General features: G+C 35.3%; 1 protein-coding gene across 1 annotated transcript; it reads right to left on the reverse strand.

Moving 5' to 3' along the window:
* Positions 1 to 7,356: 7,356 nt before the first annotated feature.
* LOC140160755 (diphthamide biosynthesis protein 3-like) lies at positions 7,357 to 18,683 on the reverse strand. Its single transcript, XM_072184055.1, has 3 exons — positions 18,520 to 18,683; positions 14,063 to 14,137; positions 7,357 to 11,451 (listed from the first exon to the last, which is right to left on the reverse strand). The coding sequence occupies exons 1-3, from the start codon at positions 18,625 to 18,627 to the stop codon at positions 11,389 to 11,391; spliced, it is 246 nt and encodes an 81-aa protein (XP_072040156.1). The 5' UTR covers positions 18,628 to 18,683; the 3' UTR covers positions 7,357 to 11,388.
* Between the last annotated feature and the right edge of the window lie 445 nt (positions 18,684 to 19,128).

A 19,128-nucleotide genomic window follows, 5' to 3' on the forward strand; every position in this document is an offset into this window, starting at 1 on the left:
TTGAAGTAATCCTGTGTGTAATTTTTGTTCATTTTTATGGACAGGATTTTAAAATATGACCTTGTGAAAAATTATAAGTTTCTTTTTGAGGCCAGTTTAGCTCCAACTTAACATGCATATGGTTAACTCTTCTGGACCACAAGCTTTATGTGACTTTCCGAACCATGAACCGCTGTTCATACACTACATATAATGTTCTAAGCAGTGAATGGGTGTGAGAAAGAATCCCTTAGTTTTATTCTGCACTGCTTCGCAATGATACAAATTAACTTTGATAAACTACCCAGACCATATGTGACCATCCACCACGAAGTGGTAGTAAAGTCGGCTCTAGAGCATTTTCTGTTTATTGCAGAATTTGAAAGAATGCACTTGTAGCTTGAAAATGACACCTCAACCAGCTTCATCGGACATCTGGAAGTGAAGTTATGGTTCATCAAAGGTCAACTTTCTTATATATTTTACATAGAGATCCATATACTGTTTTTGATTGTATCTTAAAATGGAAAATGCTGACTTTACGACCAGTTTGTGGTGGATGGGCACATATAGGAACATTTTGGGATAGGCAAATGAATTTCCATGCCAAGGCAAGCCCAGGATTGACTCAAACCCATGCAGATCGTGTTATCCCGGCTGACTGCGTAATGCTTGAATCAGTTTGATCATTTCATCATACATAGAGTTGATGGTACCCAGTGGCGGCACCAGGAATTTTTTTTCGGAAATTTACCCAAAAATATTTGGGGGGGGCAAATGAGCGAAAAAGGATAGGGTTCATGTGGTATAGTAATTGACAAGTGGCTATCATCTATGAACAAAGATTCACATAAATAGGGTCATTTTCAGGATAAAAGTATGGATGATACTCCATTGTCAAATGGCACCCCAGGAATAAGTATGAGAGCATCTACTGTATACTTTGATCATGGAGGTATATAAATATTTATTTATTTATTTATTTATATACCTCCATGCTTTGATCAGCTCGTAATCGGCAGGCCTTATAACATTGTGGATTAATATCAAAATGTTTCATTTTGAGCATCACAAATTATTAATTCAAGTCCTATAATTTGACAATACACCAGTCAGGCAGTGGTGTAGCATCATAGGGGCACGGGGGGCACGTTCCCCCAATCGATCTGAAATTTTAAAAATCCCGAGGAAAATGGCGAAAAATGGCTTGTGCCTCCCCAATCAGCCCCGGTGCGCGCCCTCCCCAATCAGACCCGTGCCCCCCAATCGGATGACCCACGATACGCCACTGCAGTCAGGTCAACTAATAGCCCTACTTTTCAGCGTAAAAGCCTAACATTTGCCGCCTATTACAATCTGATCAAACTAAAGCTGTATTGCTTTGATGAATGAAAGTCTTGGGTAAACACAGGACTTGGTAATAGTATTTGTGTTGTCAAAGGTACCTGAAGGACTTGGCTGGGAGCTAGGCTAGTTCAGCATTTTCTGTCTTTTTGTTTTAGTTTGTCTGTTTATGTGCACAGTGGTTTTCAACTCTTGTTTCAGTGCACTTTTATATTGTTTAAATGTACCTCCACTTCCATGGGCTCTGGGATGGGCAATTTTTGGCCATCAAACGTTGCCTGTTTTTGTGCCTACATTTGTTGTTTGGTTTAATAGCATATCTGCTAATGTGTACAGAAATTTTCATCACTTATTCCAACTGGTGCACTTTTGTATTTGTGTTGATTCCTGTTGTTTTTGCATGTTTAACACTTCTGTGGGCCGTAGGCTTGGAATTGGTAATTTTTGACTTCAAACTTTACCTACTTCTGTGCTTGCATTTGTTATTTTCTGCCCCACCCTGTATACCAACTAATCGGTAATTTACTTGTTTCCCCACATCAAGTCGGTATACCTTGCTCTTTTTCTTTCCAGTTGTTTGAATGTTTAAGGTATCCTCTTGTATCATTTATAATTGATCCTAATTGTGCTTTATGTTAATACTTTAAGCAGTAATACTTTAATTATTTGTTTTTCCTGTCATGAAATGTATAACATGTTATTTATTTATTATGATTATTGTTTGAGTGATCTCAACTTTGAGATTTAATGTAAAGCCATGATTTCTCCGTCTTACAAAATTTAAAATCTGTGTTACAAATTGGATGATTTCCGTGATTTTCCGTTTTCCACTATAAAGCACTGAAAAGTGAAAAACCAACATGTTTTAAAAGTGCATTTTGTCTTATCAGTAGTATGGCCAGACTCTTGCATCGTAGGGCCTAGAATTAATGCTATAATGGATTATTTAATGGTTGATTACAGCTAAAAATCACTTTTCTTTGTTCTGTTTTGCAAATCAACACAAAAGAAAAAACACATTTTACACACTTTTTCACTATTTTGTGGCATTTTCAAATTTCCGTGAGCAAACCCGAATTCCGTGAATTTTTCCATTTTTCCGTATCACAGAGAAATCATGGCTTTAATTTAATGTATACAGCTTCGCAATTACAAGCCATTATCAACTGGTTAGAGCACTTCATGTGCCATGATATGCATTTACATATTACACATGCCTCAGGAAAATGTCAGAGTGTTAAAATTCTTTAAGTTTATTAAAAAATAATTTGTGATCATTTGCAGCAAAATATAGCACTAATTGAAGAAAGTGGTCTAGTTAAAAGTTAATATTATCCTTAACTTTTTTCTTAGGCAGGGGTAGAATTTGGTGTCACATTGCTGAAATTTAGATTCTAGCAATAGCATTTGTGACATGATCAAGGGGAATGAGTCACATTGTCGACCCTGGTCGAAAATGAGTTTTATATAGGTTTGTAAAGAAACTGAAAACAACATGTTGATACGACTTCTCTTTGTGAAGCTACATCAATTTATCAATCGCTGAAAACAGTATAAAACAAAAGAATTTTAACACTCTCTTTGCCAATATCACAAAATCAGTATTTGCGACATCCGACTCATTTCCCTTGATTGTGTCACATTAAGATTCTCATTCATTTACTTTCATGTGTCCTGGCCTAAAAATCTATGGCAGTGCATTTGCGGAAGAATTTTGCGACATTGATTCCCGCAAATTTAGGATTGCCTAATTTACCCCGGAATTTACCTATCTACCTCCCGCTGCCCAAAACAATGTATGCAAAAAATACTGCCCTCGATCAGTCTGATTCAGCAGTCACCAAATCCAAGATGACAATTGATAGATTCACATTTGTCCATGCAAACGAATGGCTGTTTTTGCTGTTAAAATGCCCCCCTCAAATCAGTATTATGTAAATTATACCATAATTTGCCATTTGGGGGTTCAGTTGCTTAAAATATGAATTTATACATGTAAGTAGTCAAACAGGAGTCAAACTCTGTACTTCACAAGTACATCTTTTTTCTTTCTGCTAACTGTCAATGTTTACCCGAATTGACTTGGATTAGCCCGGTTGAAGTTTTACAAGAATCTATGCGAATCAATTCGCGTCAGATTTCTGAGCCTGGTGTAGGCACAAGAAATCTACGAGTTTCTTCAGATTCACATAAATCAGTTTAGGAGAATCTCTGTGATAATGGATTTATTAGATTGATATAAATTTCTAGGCTTGCCTAATTTTCAAGCTTTGTCAATTTCTCAAAACTTGCCAGACTGAATTCAGGGATGTTTTGCTGCTATGGGTCATTATCTTATTTAGGCCTTCTGAACTGCAAGTTTTTACATACTTATTTACATACCTATGTAATCTAAGGTAAAATGGGACAAATCCAAGCTTTACTGTGAAAAACCTCATTTGTGTAGTAGTTACTACTAAGGTATACTAGTACATTTTTTGTTTTGGCTATAACCCACACTTAACTACACCGCGTACTACAAAATACTACAGCTGAAAGCTACCGAGCATGCATGCATCCGATGTGATTTGATGATGCAATCACCCGAAGACATATATATACACAGATTTGTTGGCCGAGCCAGCGAAACACCAATAGCTACTGGCCTAGTGCTTGGCATGTGTGGGGTCTCGGGTTCAAATCCGAATCCCACCCAAACAATTAACTTCTTTGTTCATCTTCTCTCTTTATTCCTTCATTCTGTCCCTTCCATTCACCAAAGAGCACTTGGAGAGTTAGGGTTAGGAAGTGCTTAATTATAATTACACTTGCTCAAGTAGCATATGTGTGAATTTTGTTATGAAATGAAATGTGGTTAATAATTAATGGGCCTAATATTAAAATGAATTTAATTAATACCAACCTTAATATGTATCTCCCATGTAAAAAGGAAGGCCCATTAAAAAATAACTGCATATATTTTGTAATAAAATTTGTACATACTGCTATTTGAGCAAGTAGGTACCAAGGCACTAGTTTCAAGAGGTGGCTGTTGTATGTATAGAGGTTATCCATGTTCTATAAGCTGCATATCCTATCAACGACTGCTATACCTTGTTTAGGACTTTCAAAAGAAGTACATGGATGTGCAACCATGACTGTTTCAAAATAGCCCGCCAAAGTCATGCAGGTAACTCAGAGGTTGTGCATTGAATTGGTTTGAATGAGGAATACTACGGGAACCAGCGCCTTTTGTTTGAAGTCACACATAAGTGAAGTGGATAACCTCTATTGTCTTTTCAAAATAATATGTCCATCTGTTTTATGTCAAACAACAAGGGCAACAGTCTCTCTTCTGCAGTGCATGGCCCGCTACCATTGTCTATGCCTGTCTGTGCTTGGCATCCCGCATATGTCACTTTCAGGGAGTGTTACTGTAGAATAATTTGTTGTTCATCTCTTTAGAAATCATGATGGTATGTATGTGACACAATCAGACCAAAAACAAAGATATGGGCAAAATTCAGAGAAGTAGAAACCAATAAAAAGCATACAAAAAGTTGATAAATTTGCAACCAAGTATGTCAGGGACTTGGTGATTTCAACATCAGATGTCTGACTTTGGTCTGAGTGGAATCAGTGATCTGATTGCGTCACATTTTGCCCATCAGTACTAAAGTTCTTGGTCTGTAATAAAGTATTTGGTATTTATGGGCTAATTTTGTACTTGCTGGTAATGTATTAAGGGTTAAACCTACATTTATTACAACCAGAGTAAAGTTGTAAATCATGCATTCACAGCTTATTGTTTCACTAAGAATGCATTTCGCCTATTGTACAGTTCCGCCATGATGCAAGGAGAGCCTCGAATTGGCATGACATGAAAGGAAGAATTACATAACTTAACACAAAGTTCCTGGTTCAATTCATGCATGCTGCCAGATCGAGGCTCTCCTTGCACATGGTGGAACCATGCAATGGGTGAATACTGTTATTCTAACACACCAAAATGTTACTCTTATGAGGCAAAGATACACATGTATAAAATAAAAACTTATTTATTTACATTTGTGCTTCTGTTGTACATGATTTCTTTCATTGTGTCAAACATAAAAACAGTACATGATATTGTGAACAAGTTAAAATGCATCATTCATTCATTCATTCGACCAAAAAAATGTGTGAAGTTTTGGCACAATATACATTTGTATACCATGTGCCTACCGTATTGTGATCAAAATTTTTATTGATACTCTCATTTTATATTATTTGAGTTCATTGTCGTGAGTTTATTCCTACCGCATTCACACAAATTACTGCCACTTGACACACCCTTGATTCCACAAATTGAAAAGAAAAGAAAAAAAATAAAAATGCTAGGATTAACTCCATGGTTGACTTTAAAAAAGTTTTTAATATAAACACCTCAAAAGAAATAAGTCCCCCTCTGAACATGTCGTCATAACATCGAAGGTTTCGTTTTGTACCAACAAAACTAACTTTGAAATAATTATATGACTGTTTACTAAGTGCTGTGTGAAAATGAGAGATTTTCATGACTTCAGGGCTGAATGAGCCTAAATTGAAGACAAAAAGTGCCTTTTCCAAAAATCACAAAGTAGGCCTATGCTTGTTAACTGCAAGGCGTATTGGGACAAGGAATGGAACTGACCATCTTACAACTCACTGTGCTGAACTCTGCACCAAGGGGATTTGCATGGCTGAATGATCAAGAATCGATACACATTACAGTAAATGTTCACTTGGTGAGGATTTTAAACTGCACTCAAACACATGGGGTTTTCCATTAGTAACAAGTCTTGAATCAACTTTTGTGACAAGCATAGGCCTACTTTGTGACTTTTGAAAAGGGCAGTTTTGCCTTCAATTTAGGCTCATTCAGCCCTGAAGTCATGGAAATCTCTCATTTTCACACAGCACTTAGTAAACAGTCATATAATTATTTCAAAGTTAGTTTTGTTGGTACAAAATGAAACCTTACGATGTTATGACGACATGTTCAGAGGGGGACTTATTTCTTTTGAGGCGTTTATATACTCTATCCATACATTTTGAAATCATTAAAACATGAACACAACTTGTCGATTAAAAAACAAAAAACTCAACCATGAATGATCCTAGCATTTAGCTCTAGGTCCAGGGACACTCAATTAAAACCCAATTTTGAAAATGTTCACCTAGTCAGTACAGTAGTCATTTCAAGGTATCCCTTGTATTGAAACAATATTGAATATTGATACAAAAATATATACAAGGCTACATGTATATCGTGTTTTTGTTGACATGTCCTGTCCAAGGATTTGGGTCACAGACAGTTGAATTTTTGTTTTGCTCTCTTCAAATTCAAAATTGCCCAAGTAGGAAAATTTGTATCCTTTAATCTTCCCTGATAAAGATGGGTGCAAAAGATATTCCCATTATGAGTACAGGAACAGAGTTAACCTATTATCAAGATAGGGATTATACAGCTTACAGAATAAAGCCTATGGTGGTTTCAGTCTTTCCTACCGTTTGCTGCTTTGCTGATGATTTTACTTCACTGCGCAGCCGCACCAGAAACACTAGCGGTGACCAGCGGCAAGCCAATATATCAATCACTCCACCGCTTCGCCCAAAGTGGAAGATCGCTTAGAGTTTAATTCAAGTCAACTCGGAAGCAGCGCTGCTCTGACATATGAGAACAGGAAACAATTTTTGGTAGATTTCATAGTCATGTCGCTGCCCTTCTGGTGGCGTGCAGATAAGTACAAGCGGCATGATGAAGTGTCACACTGCAGTGGCAAGCGGCAGAAAGTATGAAACCTGTAAACCAGCATAATCCCTCAATGAAGTCTTGACAACAGGCTAATTTTGTGTACCTTTGTAAACATGAAGGGTAGAACAGGCAAAACAAGATTTTGCAGATACTGAAACTCTATCAGTCCACTACCAACATGTTATTCATTTATATATATAGGTGATTAATAACAAGGCAAAATGGTAATAAAAAAGAGCTTTTTCCCTTCTTTATGGAAATGTGGAATATACACACTAATTTTAAACTAACAATCAGCTGCATCTATTCTTGGCTGTAAAGTACATGTATCGCGGAAATCAATAAATGAGTAAAATGAACAGTGGCACAACCAGAGGGAGACAGGGGGCTTGAGCCACCTCATTCAGGGCATAGAGCCTTCTTGATGATTTGTCAGTTTATCCAGGAAATGTCCTGATTTCACCCCCTCTGACACTGCATTTGTGTTATCACTGTCCCTCTGTTTATAAAAGTTCTCTCTACACTTCTGAACCTGGGGGTGTAGTGAGTGACTTTAGCAAGATCGGGAAAAGTCCACTTTAATTGGAACAATCTCACACTGGAACTCAATTTCTTAAAAGACTGATCATGATCACCCCTGGGAGTCTTGCGAAGACTTTTTGAGTATCCTAGTTGCAAATGGGTGGTAAAAAAATGAAGTTGATAAATTCACACTGTACTTTGTTCAGAAAACAGTTGAAGCCGTAATCACTGAATTTATAACGAACCAGACATCTTGTTACATGTTCACATGAAATTAATCTCAAGAATTCAATATCAGTTTTCAACTTTGGAAATACCTTCTTTGGACTAAAATGAATAAAAAGACAATGGTTAAAATTGCCGACTACAGTGCACAAAAGAATTAAGGTACCAGTTGTGTGCACCGCCTGTATATCCTCAATAAAGACAGATATGTTATAATTGGAACCAGCAGCCTGTAGCTGCATCTTTTAGCTTGAATTTAAGACCTCATTCATTGAAATTGTTTAAGAAATAAAGACACAACAATCCAAAACCCCCGGAAGAAGCAAATTCAAACGTTGCAGTTTGCTCTATTGCATGCCCTATTGAACAAGAGAACTAGCACTGTGCTGTCCATTAGCATGTTAAAACTAGCATCATGCTTTCATTGGTTAGGTCTAAGACCATTACTAGATTTTAGATCAGCGTTTCTTTAATTTTCAACAAATGAGGTTTTAAATCAGAGCTAAAGAGTACAGTTATTACCTGCTTAATTGTGTTAGTTTTGACATATCTGTCTTTATTTAGGATATACAGGGGTAAACATAACTGGTACCTTAATTCTTTTGCACACTGTATTTTCACATAACATTCTATATTAAAATTAAAGGTCAATCCCTGATTAGTTTCCATGTATAACCCAAATCCAATTTTCATTTTTACTTTAAATCTTTTTGGAGATCCAAATAATATTACAGTTAATAAATGCTGAAAATTAATCAAACTACTAGCAAAGAAATGCCTCTGGAGGTAGGTTTCTAAAAACAATATATATATAGGTTTCTAAAACAATACATGTATAATACAGTGGAAACCCGTTAACACAAGTTTTTTTGAAGTCCCCAGCATATATATAATAATGACCTGATTATGATAAAACAAATTTCTGTAACAAACTGAAATCCCAGGCCCCAGTAATTTTGTGTTAACAAGGTTTCACTGAGCGCTGTTTATCCATAATTCAAATGGCTCATTTTGCAGTGATTCCCTAAATCAAACAACTAAAACATCAAAAATCAAGATTTTTGTACTTTTGTAAAAAAGAATGGTGTACTATCATAACATACCCAGAAAGTTGTAAAGCCAACAATGACCTAATAATAAATGTCACATTTGAATCATTGTTGCAGGCCTGCCAACCTACCGAAGTCAGAAAGAGAGACATTGAGGCAAACACATGTACCAGGAACAGACAAATTCAAAGAGTTGAGGTGTGCGATACTTTCAGTTTTGCAGGTCTAACTATATCACAATACATGAAGATTAAAAGAGAATGTTATAGCAAAATTTGAAAGTGAAATTTGTATCATTTTCTGCTGTTCTTACATTTGAATTTGCATCACTGACATTTTCAGGAAGGACTGTCCTTCTTTTTCACTTTGGAAAACCCCAAAAGAGGGACTGTCCCTCCAAATTCAGAGGGACAGTTGGCAGGTTTGTAATGTTATTAGGGGAGTTTGTCCGTATAATAGCACAATGCATTTATCAATAATGCCGTTTTCTTCCTTTTTGTCAAATATTTTATAAGTAAAAATACCAAATAAGTAATAATATATGTTACTGACATGTATCCTAATTTTTGCTTTTTTACCCTTTTGCTGGCATTATTGATAGTGCCTTTAATCGCATCATATTTTATATCATATTTTATACTTCTACAGTACTATAGTTTGTTCGGCTTATAACTGGCAAAAATTATTAAGTTTTTATTACTGCACAGCTAATTTCCAACTTAACACTTGCGAAAATTCACAAAATCATGTGTCAGTCATGCATTATGCAATTAGTGTAAAAAAGTGCTGTGCCCGTATGCATGCACACCATTTTATATCAATACACGAATTATGAATCTTATTTTTTCGCCAATTATAAGCTGAACAAACTTTACATGAAGCAAACATTGCTATTTACTCAGTGAAGCAACCATTCCACATGTGTCTAGGCCATAAGATATACTTTGCAAAAGTATTTATAATATTCTTTTTTAAAAAATTGCACAATAGACTACTGCCAATTTTAAAAACATCACAATGACCAAAGCTTAATTAGTAACACTCATTTGATATTCAACCTTTAAAAACCTTCATTTACGGTAGATGTGGATACTTATGTTCTACTATTGAGTGGACTTTGGCATCATATACTCACACAGCAACAAAAAACTCATTACATCCACTCCTGCATCCACATCAACAAAAGGTTTTTTTATCATTTTGTAAATTGTGTCAAATTTTTCCTTTGTGTCTCTCTTTATTGCTCGGGGAAACATCCTACTGAAACCTTTGCAGATTTTAAGTTACAAAATTTTAAATTTAATTGTATTCTGATTACTGTCCAAACCATTATTACTTAATGTACACTGCTTAATGTACACAGCGGAGGATGACATGATAGAGAGAGCCGGCAAAACTACTCAGCCGTATGGCACTTTCCATACAATCGGAACACGGAAGTAAATCGGCTCTGAATTTCACAGATTTCTAATTTTTTTAGAGCCAAAAATGGCCCTACCCTAAGTGCATATTTTGCCAAAAGAGATTTAAAATGATCCTCACCAAAACTGGGAACATTTCTATAATGCGGTCCAATGTACGCATTGACAATATAGGTTGTTATGACCAAAATTCAGGTACAAAAAATAGCAACCTGATCTGAGCCAAAAGACCCTGTACGTATGTGACAAAATTCAAAAGTGATTTTTTTTCAAATGGCCAAAATGCACTTCACAGGCCTTTTGGGTCCAAATCCACAACTCTTTGTTTTGATAAGTGTTTGCACAAAGGGGTACAAACTGGACACATAATAGTGATGCACCAATCCACCTGGATCTGAAGCAATCAACTTTTTGGTAAAATACAAAATGTTAGCTTACGCTCAATTTGAAATTACTTAGTAATCTATCTACATGTAGGTCGGTAAACATAGGTAGGAGTTAATCTTTCCCTAGAGAAGTCCTTTTCAGAGGGCTGAGCTTTTAGTACACTAGCAAGTGCCATCTTCAGCTAGTGCCATCTGTTCTGAAGATGGCACAAGAGTACCGAACGAAATCTTCTGATAAAAACTTCTCTTGGGAAATATTTTAAAATCCTACTCTTAGCTAATTTTGAAGTCTAAATACTGATTTTGCATAAAAAAATTAATTGGTTCAATAGATAGGCATATTAGGCAATTCCAATTCAGAACGTCTAATGCCAAAATCAGACAGATTTAGAAACTATGTGATCGGTGCATCACTAGACACAAATCCATCTATCATTTTCACCACCTTGGGACTGGTTACCATGGAAACAAATGATGACCTGCCAGGCTGCCATCCCTGTGTTACCTATTCACTTCTTTGTAACCTTTGTTAGTCACAAATGTCCAATACCTCACTTTCACTTTTGCACCCTTTACCAGTGCCATAATTTGTCAACAAAACATTCAATTGCACTTGTTGAAAGAGTTCAATCTTGTTCAGAAGTGCTTTCCAAAGGCTAGGTTGACAAGTCTTCCTTCAGACTGGTAGTCAAGATTTGCAAATGTTTTTAAGCAATCTCTAGTTGTTTCTTTGCTGGAGCTGCAATTTCTTCTCCCTGCATGAAATCTTCCTGTTAAAATACATTGGATGATATAGAAAATGAAAGAAATATTATGTAAAAGTTACTGTGTGTCAGCGTTTGATTTACCTGGTGTACATGTAGTAGAGCTAAATGCTCTCATCCTGAACAACTTGCTACAAAACTTCCAGATTGTATAGTCATTTTTACAATGTAAACACAATGCTAATATCATTTAAAGAACATCCCCTAAATAATGTTTCCCAATAAGGCAAAAAAAAAACATGTTTGTTTCCTGTAGCAGGTCCAAAAAGTCAAATGCGAAATGCATTTTTTAAATTTTTAATTCATGTATTGAAGTGGAAAAAAAACCCTTTTCGCTGCAAATTGGAATGGGAATTTACAGTGGGTTTTCACAAAAAAAAAAATCACATTTCTTCATATTCAAGAATATTTATATTGTTTATTTGTTGTGTAATGTGTAAATGTTTACTCCAGTAGTGTTTTATATTATTTTTTTTGCGATTTTTTCTTTGTAAGTGAAAAAAAAAAAATTCAAATCGCACATAAGCCGTCAAAAAAAGCGAAATCATGCGCTACAGGAAACAAACTTGGGGTTTTTTTGGGGCCTAAATTGCTATGCAAATTTTTCAAAGTATTTCGAACCCTGCTGTGTGCACAGATCTATCATAAGGATACATAATTTGTTGGGACTGGCTTGAGAGATCAGAATTTTGTAAAATGAATGATGAGCCAACAGAACAGAACAGATGACCCTTGGTTAGCTATACAATAGTTGGAACAATAGTAAAATCGCCTGTTATTTGAACCATTGTACATTCATTTTTGCACTTTTGACGCTCAGCGTACGTAGCTACCGCAAAAATTAAAATGCACAAATGTGACATGATCAAGGGGAATGAGTCACATGTCGACCCTGGTCGAAAATGAGTTTTACATATGTTTCTAAAGAGAACATTTAGACTAGCATTCAGAAACTGAAAACCCCATGTTGACACCACTTTTCTTTGCGAAGTTTATACGTCAATTTATAAAACAATATATAACAAAAGAATTTCAACACCTTCTGCCAATATCTCAAAATCAATATTAGCGACATCCGACTCATTTCCCTTGATCGTGTCACAAATGTGTTCTTTTACACGTATATACTTCTTGTAAGAAATCTTGCAAATTTAAAAGCAAGCAAATTAGTTCCAAATGTGACCATCTAGCACAACTGAGTCGCCAATCATCATTTTTGAGATATTCAACCAAAATATTCTGCTTGAAATTAGCTTTAAAATGATGTATATCATGTCTATAGTACTTGACATATTAACACCTTCTGCCAATATCTCAAAATCAATATTAGCGACATCCGACTCATTTCCCTTGATCGTGTCACAAATGTGTTCTTTTACAAGTATATACTTCTTGTAAGAAATCTTGCAAATTTAAAAGCAAGCAAATTAGTTCCAAATGTGACCATCTAGCACAACTGAGTCGCCAATCATCATTTTTGAGATATTCAACCAAAATATTCTGCTTGAAATTAGCTTTAAAATGATGTATATCATGTCTATAGTACTTGACAATTGACATATTAACACCTTCTGCCAATCTCAAAATCAATATTAGCGACATCCGACTCATTTCCCTTGATCGTGTCACAAATGTGTTCTTTTTTACATATAATTCTTGTAAGAAATCTTGCAAATTTAAAAGCAAGCAAATTAGTTCCAAATGTAACCATCTAGCACAACTGAGCCCTGAAGTCGCCAATCATCATTTTTGAGATATTCAACCAAAATATTCTGCTTGAAATTAGCTTTAAAATGATGTATATCATGTCTATAGTACTTGACATATTAACACCTTCTGCCAACATCTCAAAATCAATATTAGCGACATCCGACTCATTTCCCTTGATCGTGTCACAAATGTGTTCTTTTACACGTATATACTTCTTGTAAGAAATCTTGCAAATTTAAAAGCAAGCAAATTAGTTCCAAATTAGCACAGCATGGAACTCATTGCCCATCTCAGGAGAAAAACTCTTCTTAAAATTATGCATTGATGGATAGATGGATGGCTGAGATAATTTAAACACTCGGTAGGATTGGTAAAAGAAAAATTGCATGGCCCATATTAGCCTAGATACTTTAATATTGCAGAAGTTTTTTTGCGATTTATGGTTACAAACAGAATTTAAGCACTGACAAATTTGCTCGAGAACTCTAGCTTTGAATTTGCACACAATAGTTACGCATTCGATGCTAGAGTACTTTACTATGGTTTTTCGGTCAGACAGCGGTGCAACTTTTTACACCGGAGGTTATTTATTCTGTTAATGTTGAAATTTGAATGAAAGTTATTTTGATGAGTCAACTGTATCTTTTGAGCAAGAGTTGCGTATTTTGGACAGTCTAAAATTTTGTTGAAGTGTAATTTTAGCAACATTTTTGATGCAATCGCCTGTCGTGATCGGCTGTGTTTACTTCTGACCTTCCATTGCTTTACACTGTGGCATGCTTCAGCGAATCCGACTAGATTTTGAATGCAAAGGTCTCTAGCCTAGAATGTGAAGCTATCGGTGAGCAAATTCTTGGCTAGAGTTCTCGAGCAATGACAAATAGGCCTACAAATTTCTTGAACTTACCAAATCGTAAATAACTTTCACTATCAGTGAGCAACTTGGGCATGTTGCCTCTTCTTCTCCACTCTCTAGTTCTTCCTGAAAATTAATTTGAAAAGATAAGTAAATCACTGTCAGTAGGCCTACATCTCATGAATTTATGAGTTACAAATCAAGCCATATTTTTGGACCGTGTTATTATTATTATTTATTTTACTTGGTTTGGCACAATAGGTTGCATCAATCCCTGTATCTGTATAATAAACTTTAGTGTAACCACTAACTCATATAAACTGTATTTAAAAGCTTACAAGTTACAAACTTACATGTAGGTATGCCAGGTGAATTCAAATTTGCCATCAAACTGCATCATTTTATATATCAAATTAAAGCTCTTGAGTAAACAAAGCCAAAACTGAAAACCTTTTTTCATAGCACTTTCCGTAGCAAAGTTACATCTTGTCAAAGATTGACTTTCATCAAAAAGATTCAGCTAGCAAAATTCCCCAAAACGGCATTTCGGGGTGTTTCTAGATCTTAGTCTCATTATGATAGCAGCTTTTTTTAATGGAACTGCTATCAAAATCCTCTAAAATTCCATGTGCGATTGTCTTATCACCATAAAAATCATATATTTGGGTCAAGTGAAGTATAGAAAACATATTTATAAATGTAGGTTTCCTTCTTCGGCCAGTTGTTTTAAATTTCTATGTAAATATGCATTGACATTGTCGGCGAATTTGGCTGACTAGCAAATGTGTTAACTAAGGTTTGCCTGGGATACCTACATAAATAACAAACCGCTTGTCTTGGGTCACTGAAATTCCTTGGATTCCTTGCCCCTATAATATACATAACTTTTGTTACCAGTGTGTTATTAGTTTTTGAGAAAAATGCACAAATAGACACAAATTTATCAAGGGGTGTGGTACCCCCTTAAGGCACCCCTGTGGTAAATTTGTAGTGATGTGGTCGACATGCCTTATGTCGACATAATGTCGACGTCGGCACATATGCCGACATGTCGACATCAAAAAATCATGTCGACAAAAATTTTTTTTTTTTTTTTTTTTTTTTTTTAGTTTTCAAAAAATATTTTTGGCCAGAAAAGCAAGTTATAGGCTCAAACTGACTTGTTATTCAAGGTTGGAAACCAGAGAAATACTGCTACTAAAAAAAAAAAAAAAAAATGGCAATTTTTTTTTTACAAAGTTGGATGAACTTGTACATTTTGATTACCTTTGCTTCTATTGAACAGTCAGGGACACATTGAATTAGTATGCATTGCTAGCTGTTCAATAGAAACAAAAGTAATTAAAATGTACAACTTTTTTTCAACTTTGTAAAAAAAAAAATTGGCATTTTTTTTTTTTTTTTTTTTGAAGTATTTCTCTGGTTTTTAAATTTTAATAACAAGTATGTTTGGGCCTATAACTTGATTTTCTGGCCAAAAATATTTTTTGAAAATTAAAATTTTTTTTTTTTTTTTTTTTTTTTTTTTTTTAGAATTTTTTTTATGTCGACACACTGTCGACGTCGGTATACGAATTATATCGACATGTCGACAATAAAAAACGGTGCCGACCACATCACTATAAATTTGTGATTATTTTGCATTTTTCTCAAAAAATAATAACACACTGGTAACAAAAGTTGTGCCTATAATGACATACGTTTTACTCTCGTCTCTCAAATTAATGATGCTCTTGTCACAGATGATTTCTCTGACATGGATTATTTTGTTAACATTATGTGTGCTAGTGACTTTGATATTATTAAAATAGTTGCAGAGTATGTTAGATCAGCTTTTAATGTTCGCGCTATATTGATGAAAAACCTGTAATTCATTTCACGTGAAGTGTGTTCTGTAAAACGTTTGTTTTGATATGTATGCTAATTTTCTTGTCATATGACGCGATGACGTCAACCGCTCTTCCGCTTTATATGTAAATATTTAAACCCGGAAGTACTTGTTTACCTCATTAGTTTGTTAATATTTTATCTTTTGCTCATGATAACATAAGTATTTTTGTAACTTGTTTTATTTAAAACACTTGTATTATATGTTTCTGTATGTGTGCTTGTTGATGATAACCTGTTTGTTGGGTTTTTAAACATCAATAAATTTGACCAATAGGTCAAGCTAATCTGTATTATTGGGGCAAGGAATCCAATTACTACACTGAAATTTCAGTGACTCAAGACAAGCGGTTCAGTACATGTATATATGATACGAAATGAGGTACATCCTAGCGGTACCTTATTTCTGATCATAAATAATGAACCGCTTGTCTTGGGTCACTGAAATTCCAGTGTACATGTACATGTAGTAATTGGATTCTTTGCCCCTATAATATACATAACTTTTGTTACCAGTGTGTTTTTAGTTTTTGAGAAAAATGCAAAAATAGACACAAATTTATCGAGGGGTGTAGTACCCCCTTAAGGGGGTACTACACCCCTGGCCAATTTTGTGCCTATTTTTGTATTTTTCTCAAAAATTATAGAAATAAGATATGTATATTATAGGGGCAAGGACTACAATTACTAGAGTTGGGCGACTATCACTTTTTTCCTAGTCGACTAGTCGGCAGCAAATAGTCGCGACTACGACTATAGTCGCGACTATCTGTGGTTAAAATTGGACTGAAAAATCGGGTGAAAGATTGGTGGCAATTTAGTATTTATAATGCATGATTACAGGACCCGTGATTGCCGGCATCGCATCACAGTTTAATTGCTACACAAACCAGCACTGTTGCGATACAAATTGCTACACTGTATCGCACGTTTAAGATGCAAATATTTGACTGTAAAATGCTGTAATATAGGCCTAACTTTTCTGTTCAATTAAATTCACTTGCCACTTTCCAGCAACAGCACAAGAAACTTCATATATTTTCTCAAACCTTCAATATTCCAGTAGCGATCTTCGTTCGTTTCCATGTTTTGCTGTGCATGGAAATATGTAAACATGCCGGTACGGCAGTGCATATTTTCCATGGTATGCTCATGAACGTGTTGCATCGTGCATGTACGATTAACTTTCACCTCCGACCTACGTCACCTGACCTCATCTAGACTACTGCATTTGTCGCTACAGGGTGGCATTGCAACATTACGACTGTTTGTCAGCTAATTTGTTTATTTTCCTGTTGCTTTCTAAATATTCTGTTACCACAATAAGCATAGCTTTTTGAAATTACGTGAAAAGTACTTCTAATCTAATAATATTTTCCAAAATTTTCCCTTTTGGAAAACACTTCTCGGAAGTTCTCGCTGTTTCTTTCCAAAGTTGAAATAATCTCATACCTTCAGTAGTTGGTACAAACACCCAACCTGGGTCTGTACATGCACGCTATGACGCTGCTACACCTGTTATCGCTGCATAAATTATAATCATAATGAGATGTTTGACAGTTCTAAGTAATTCGAGTTTTTAACGGCTTTTATCTTGTGGGAAAGTAGTTCGACAACAAGGTAATAACACCAATTTAATGATGATTTATGGACATTATGATTACTTGTTGGTTAGTGTTACTATTGGTAAGACAATGACTAACATTTTTTCACATTTTTCGCAGTTTATATGTTAGTATTTGGTTGGTTTTGGTGCGAATAACTGGCACTTTTAAAGTAATTTTTTAACACAAAAATATACTTGCATTAGTCGACTTTTGGTTTTCAATAGTCGTAGTCGCGACTATCAGTAATAGTCGCGACTAACGACTATTGGCGACTTAGTCGCCCAACTCTAACAATTACTGTACTGCAAATTCAGCAACTCAAAGCAAGTAGTTATTGATTTATTGATCAAATACTGGTTTTCCCTCATTTTAATGATTTTTGACTGTAACTCCACAACTGTTGTCTGTGCTGAAATAAGATTTCCAGTAGGCCTACAGTAGTTGTAGTCCTGACCTTGCCCCTATAAGGCCAAATAAAAAAATAAACATGTTTCACGTCCCCTCCCGCTTCCTTTTTTGAGGTTTTCTCAAATAAATTTTTATTTTTTGAAATTCAGTTATAACTTTTCAAAAAATATGTCTAGGAAGTTGGGATGCTTTCTATAGCCTTGTTAAGATACAAGAAACATTTTAGGAAGGTTTTGTGATCATTAGAGGGGGTGTAAATCTCAGAACAACAAATAAAAAAGGGCCTCCTCCTTTTCCAGGCATAATTGTATGTAACGGATTGTATGCGCTAAAACAGCTCTAAGTATGGGTATTTACACCAATTTTGCGATAAAAAATAGAAAATAAAAAGCCCCCTCTTCCTCCTTTTTTTTGAAAACCCGGACGTGAAACATGTTTTATTTTTTACTTAGCCTAATATACATATCTTACTTGTCCCCAATGCGCTATAATTTTTGAGAAAAATGCAAGTATAGGCACAAAATTGGGCAGGGGTGTAGTACCCCCTTTTAAAAGCTTACAAGTTACAAACTTACATACATTTAATGTACTAAATTTTAAGCTTACCTTAGTAATTTCAAACCTATCTCCACATGGACATGGATAATGATAGGTTTCCGTCTCCTCGTCGTATTCAAAATCTTCGATCTCAATTTCGTCGTGGTAGACTGTCATTTCCCTCAATTTACGTGAAAATTCTAACAACACAGAAACAGTATCATCATCAAAAATGAAATTGGCGTGATGTTAATTTCCCTGCCGACTCAACCATAGAGATAGAGATAGATCTTCATGCCGGGAATTGAATAATTGATTGCGCAATCATAGTCTCGCACAGCTCGTCGCCTATTTTACGTCACGTATATTAAACGCGTCACCCAAATGTTTTTTCTTTTGGAGGAGAAAAACAATCAATCAAGCAATCAATCAAGCAATCAATCAAGCAATCAATCAAGCAATTAATCAATCAATCGATCGATCGATCGATTAATCAACTGAGCAATTGATCGATCGACCAATCAATCGATCAACATATCGATTGATCAAACAACATATCAATCAATCAATCAATCAATCAACATCAACATGCATATCAATCAATCAACATTATATCAATCAATCAAATCAACTCTGCTCACCGGCCGGCCGGCGATATCCTCATTCTCAATTCTTGCA

The sequence above is a fragment of the Amphiura filiformis genome, chromosome 9 (assembly GCF_039555335.1).
Source record: "Amphiura filiformis chromosome 9, Afil_fr2py, whole genome shotgun sequence".
Lineage (NCBI taxonomy): Eukaryota > Metazoa > Echinodermata > Ophiuroidea > Amphilepidida > Amphiuridae > Amphiura > Amphiura filiformis.

Excerpts from the sequence above, each read along its gene's own strand:
- LOC140160755 (XM_072184055.1), bottom strand. The coding sequence starts at position 18,627 with ATGACAGTCTACCACGACGAAATTGAGATCGAAGATTTTGAATACGAC. Across the intron at positions 14,138-18,519 it reads ATAGGTTTGAAATTACTAAG|GAAGAACTAGAGAGTGGAGA; the intron begins GTAAGCTTAAAA and ends ATTAATTTTCAG. Across the intron at positions 11,452-14,062 it reads TGAAAGTTATTTACGATTTG|GAAGATTTCATGCAGGGAGA; the intron begins GTAAGTTCAAGA and ends GTATTTTAACAG.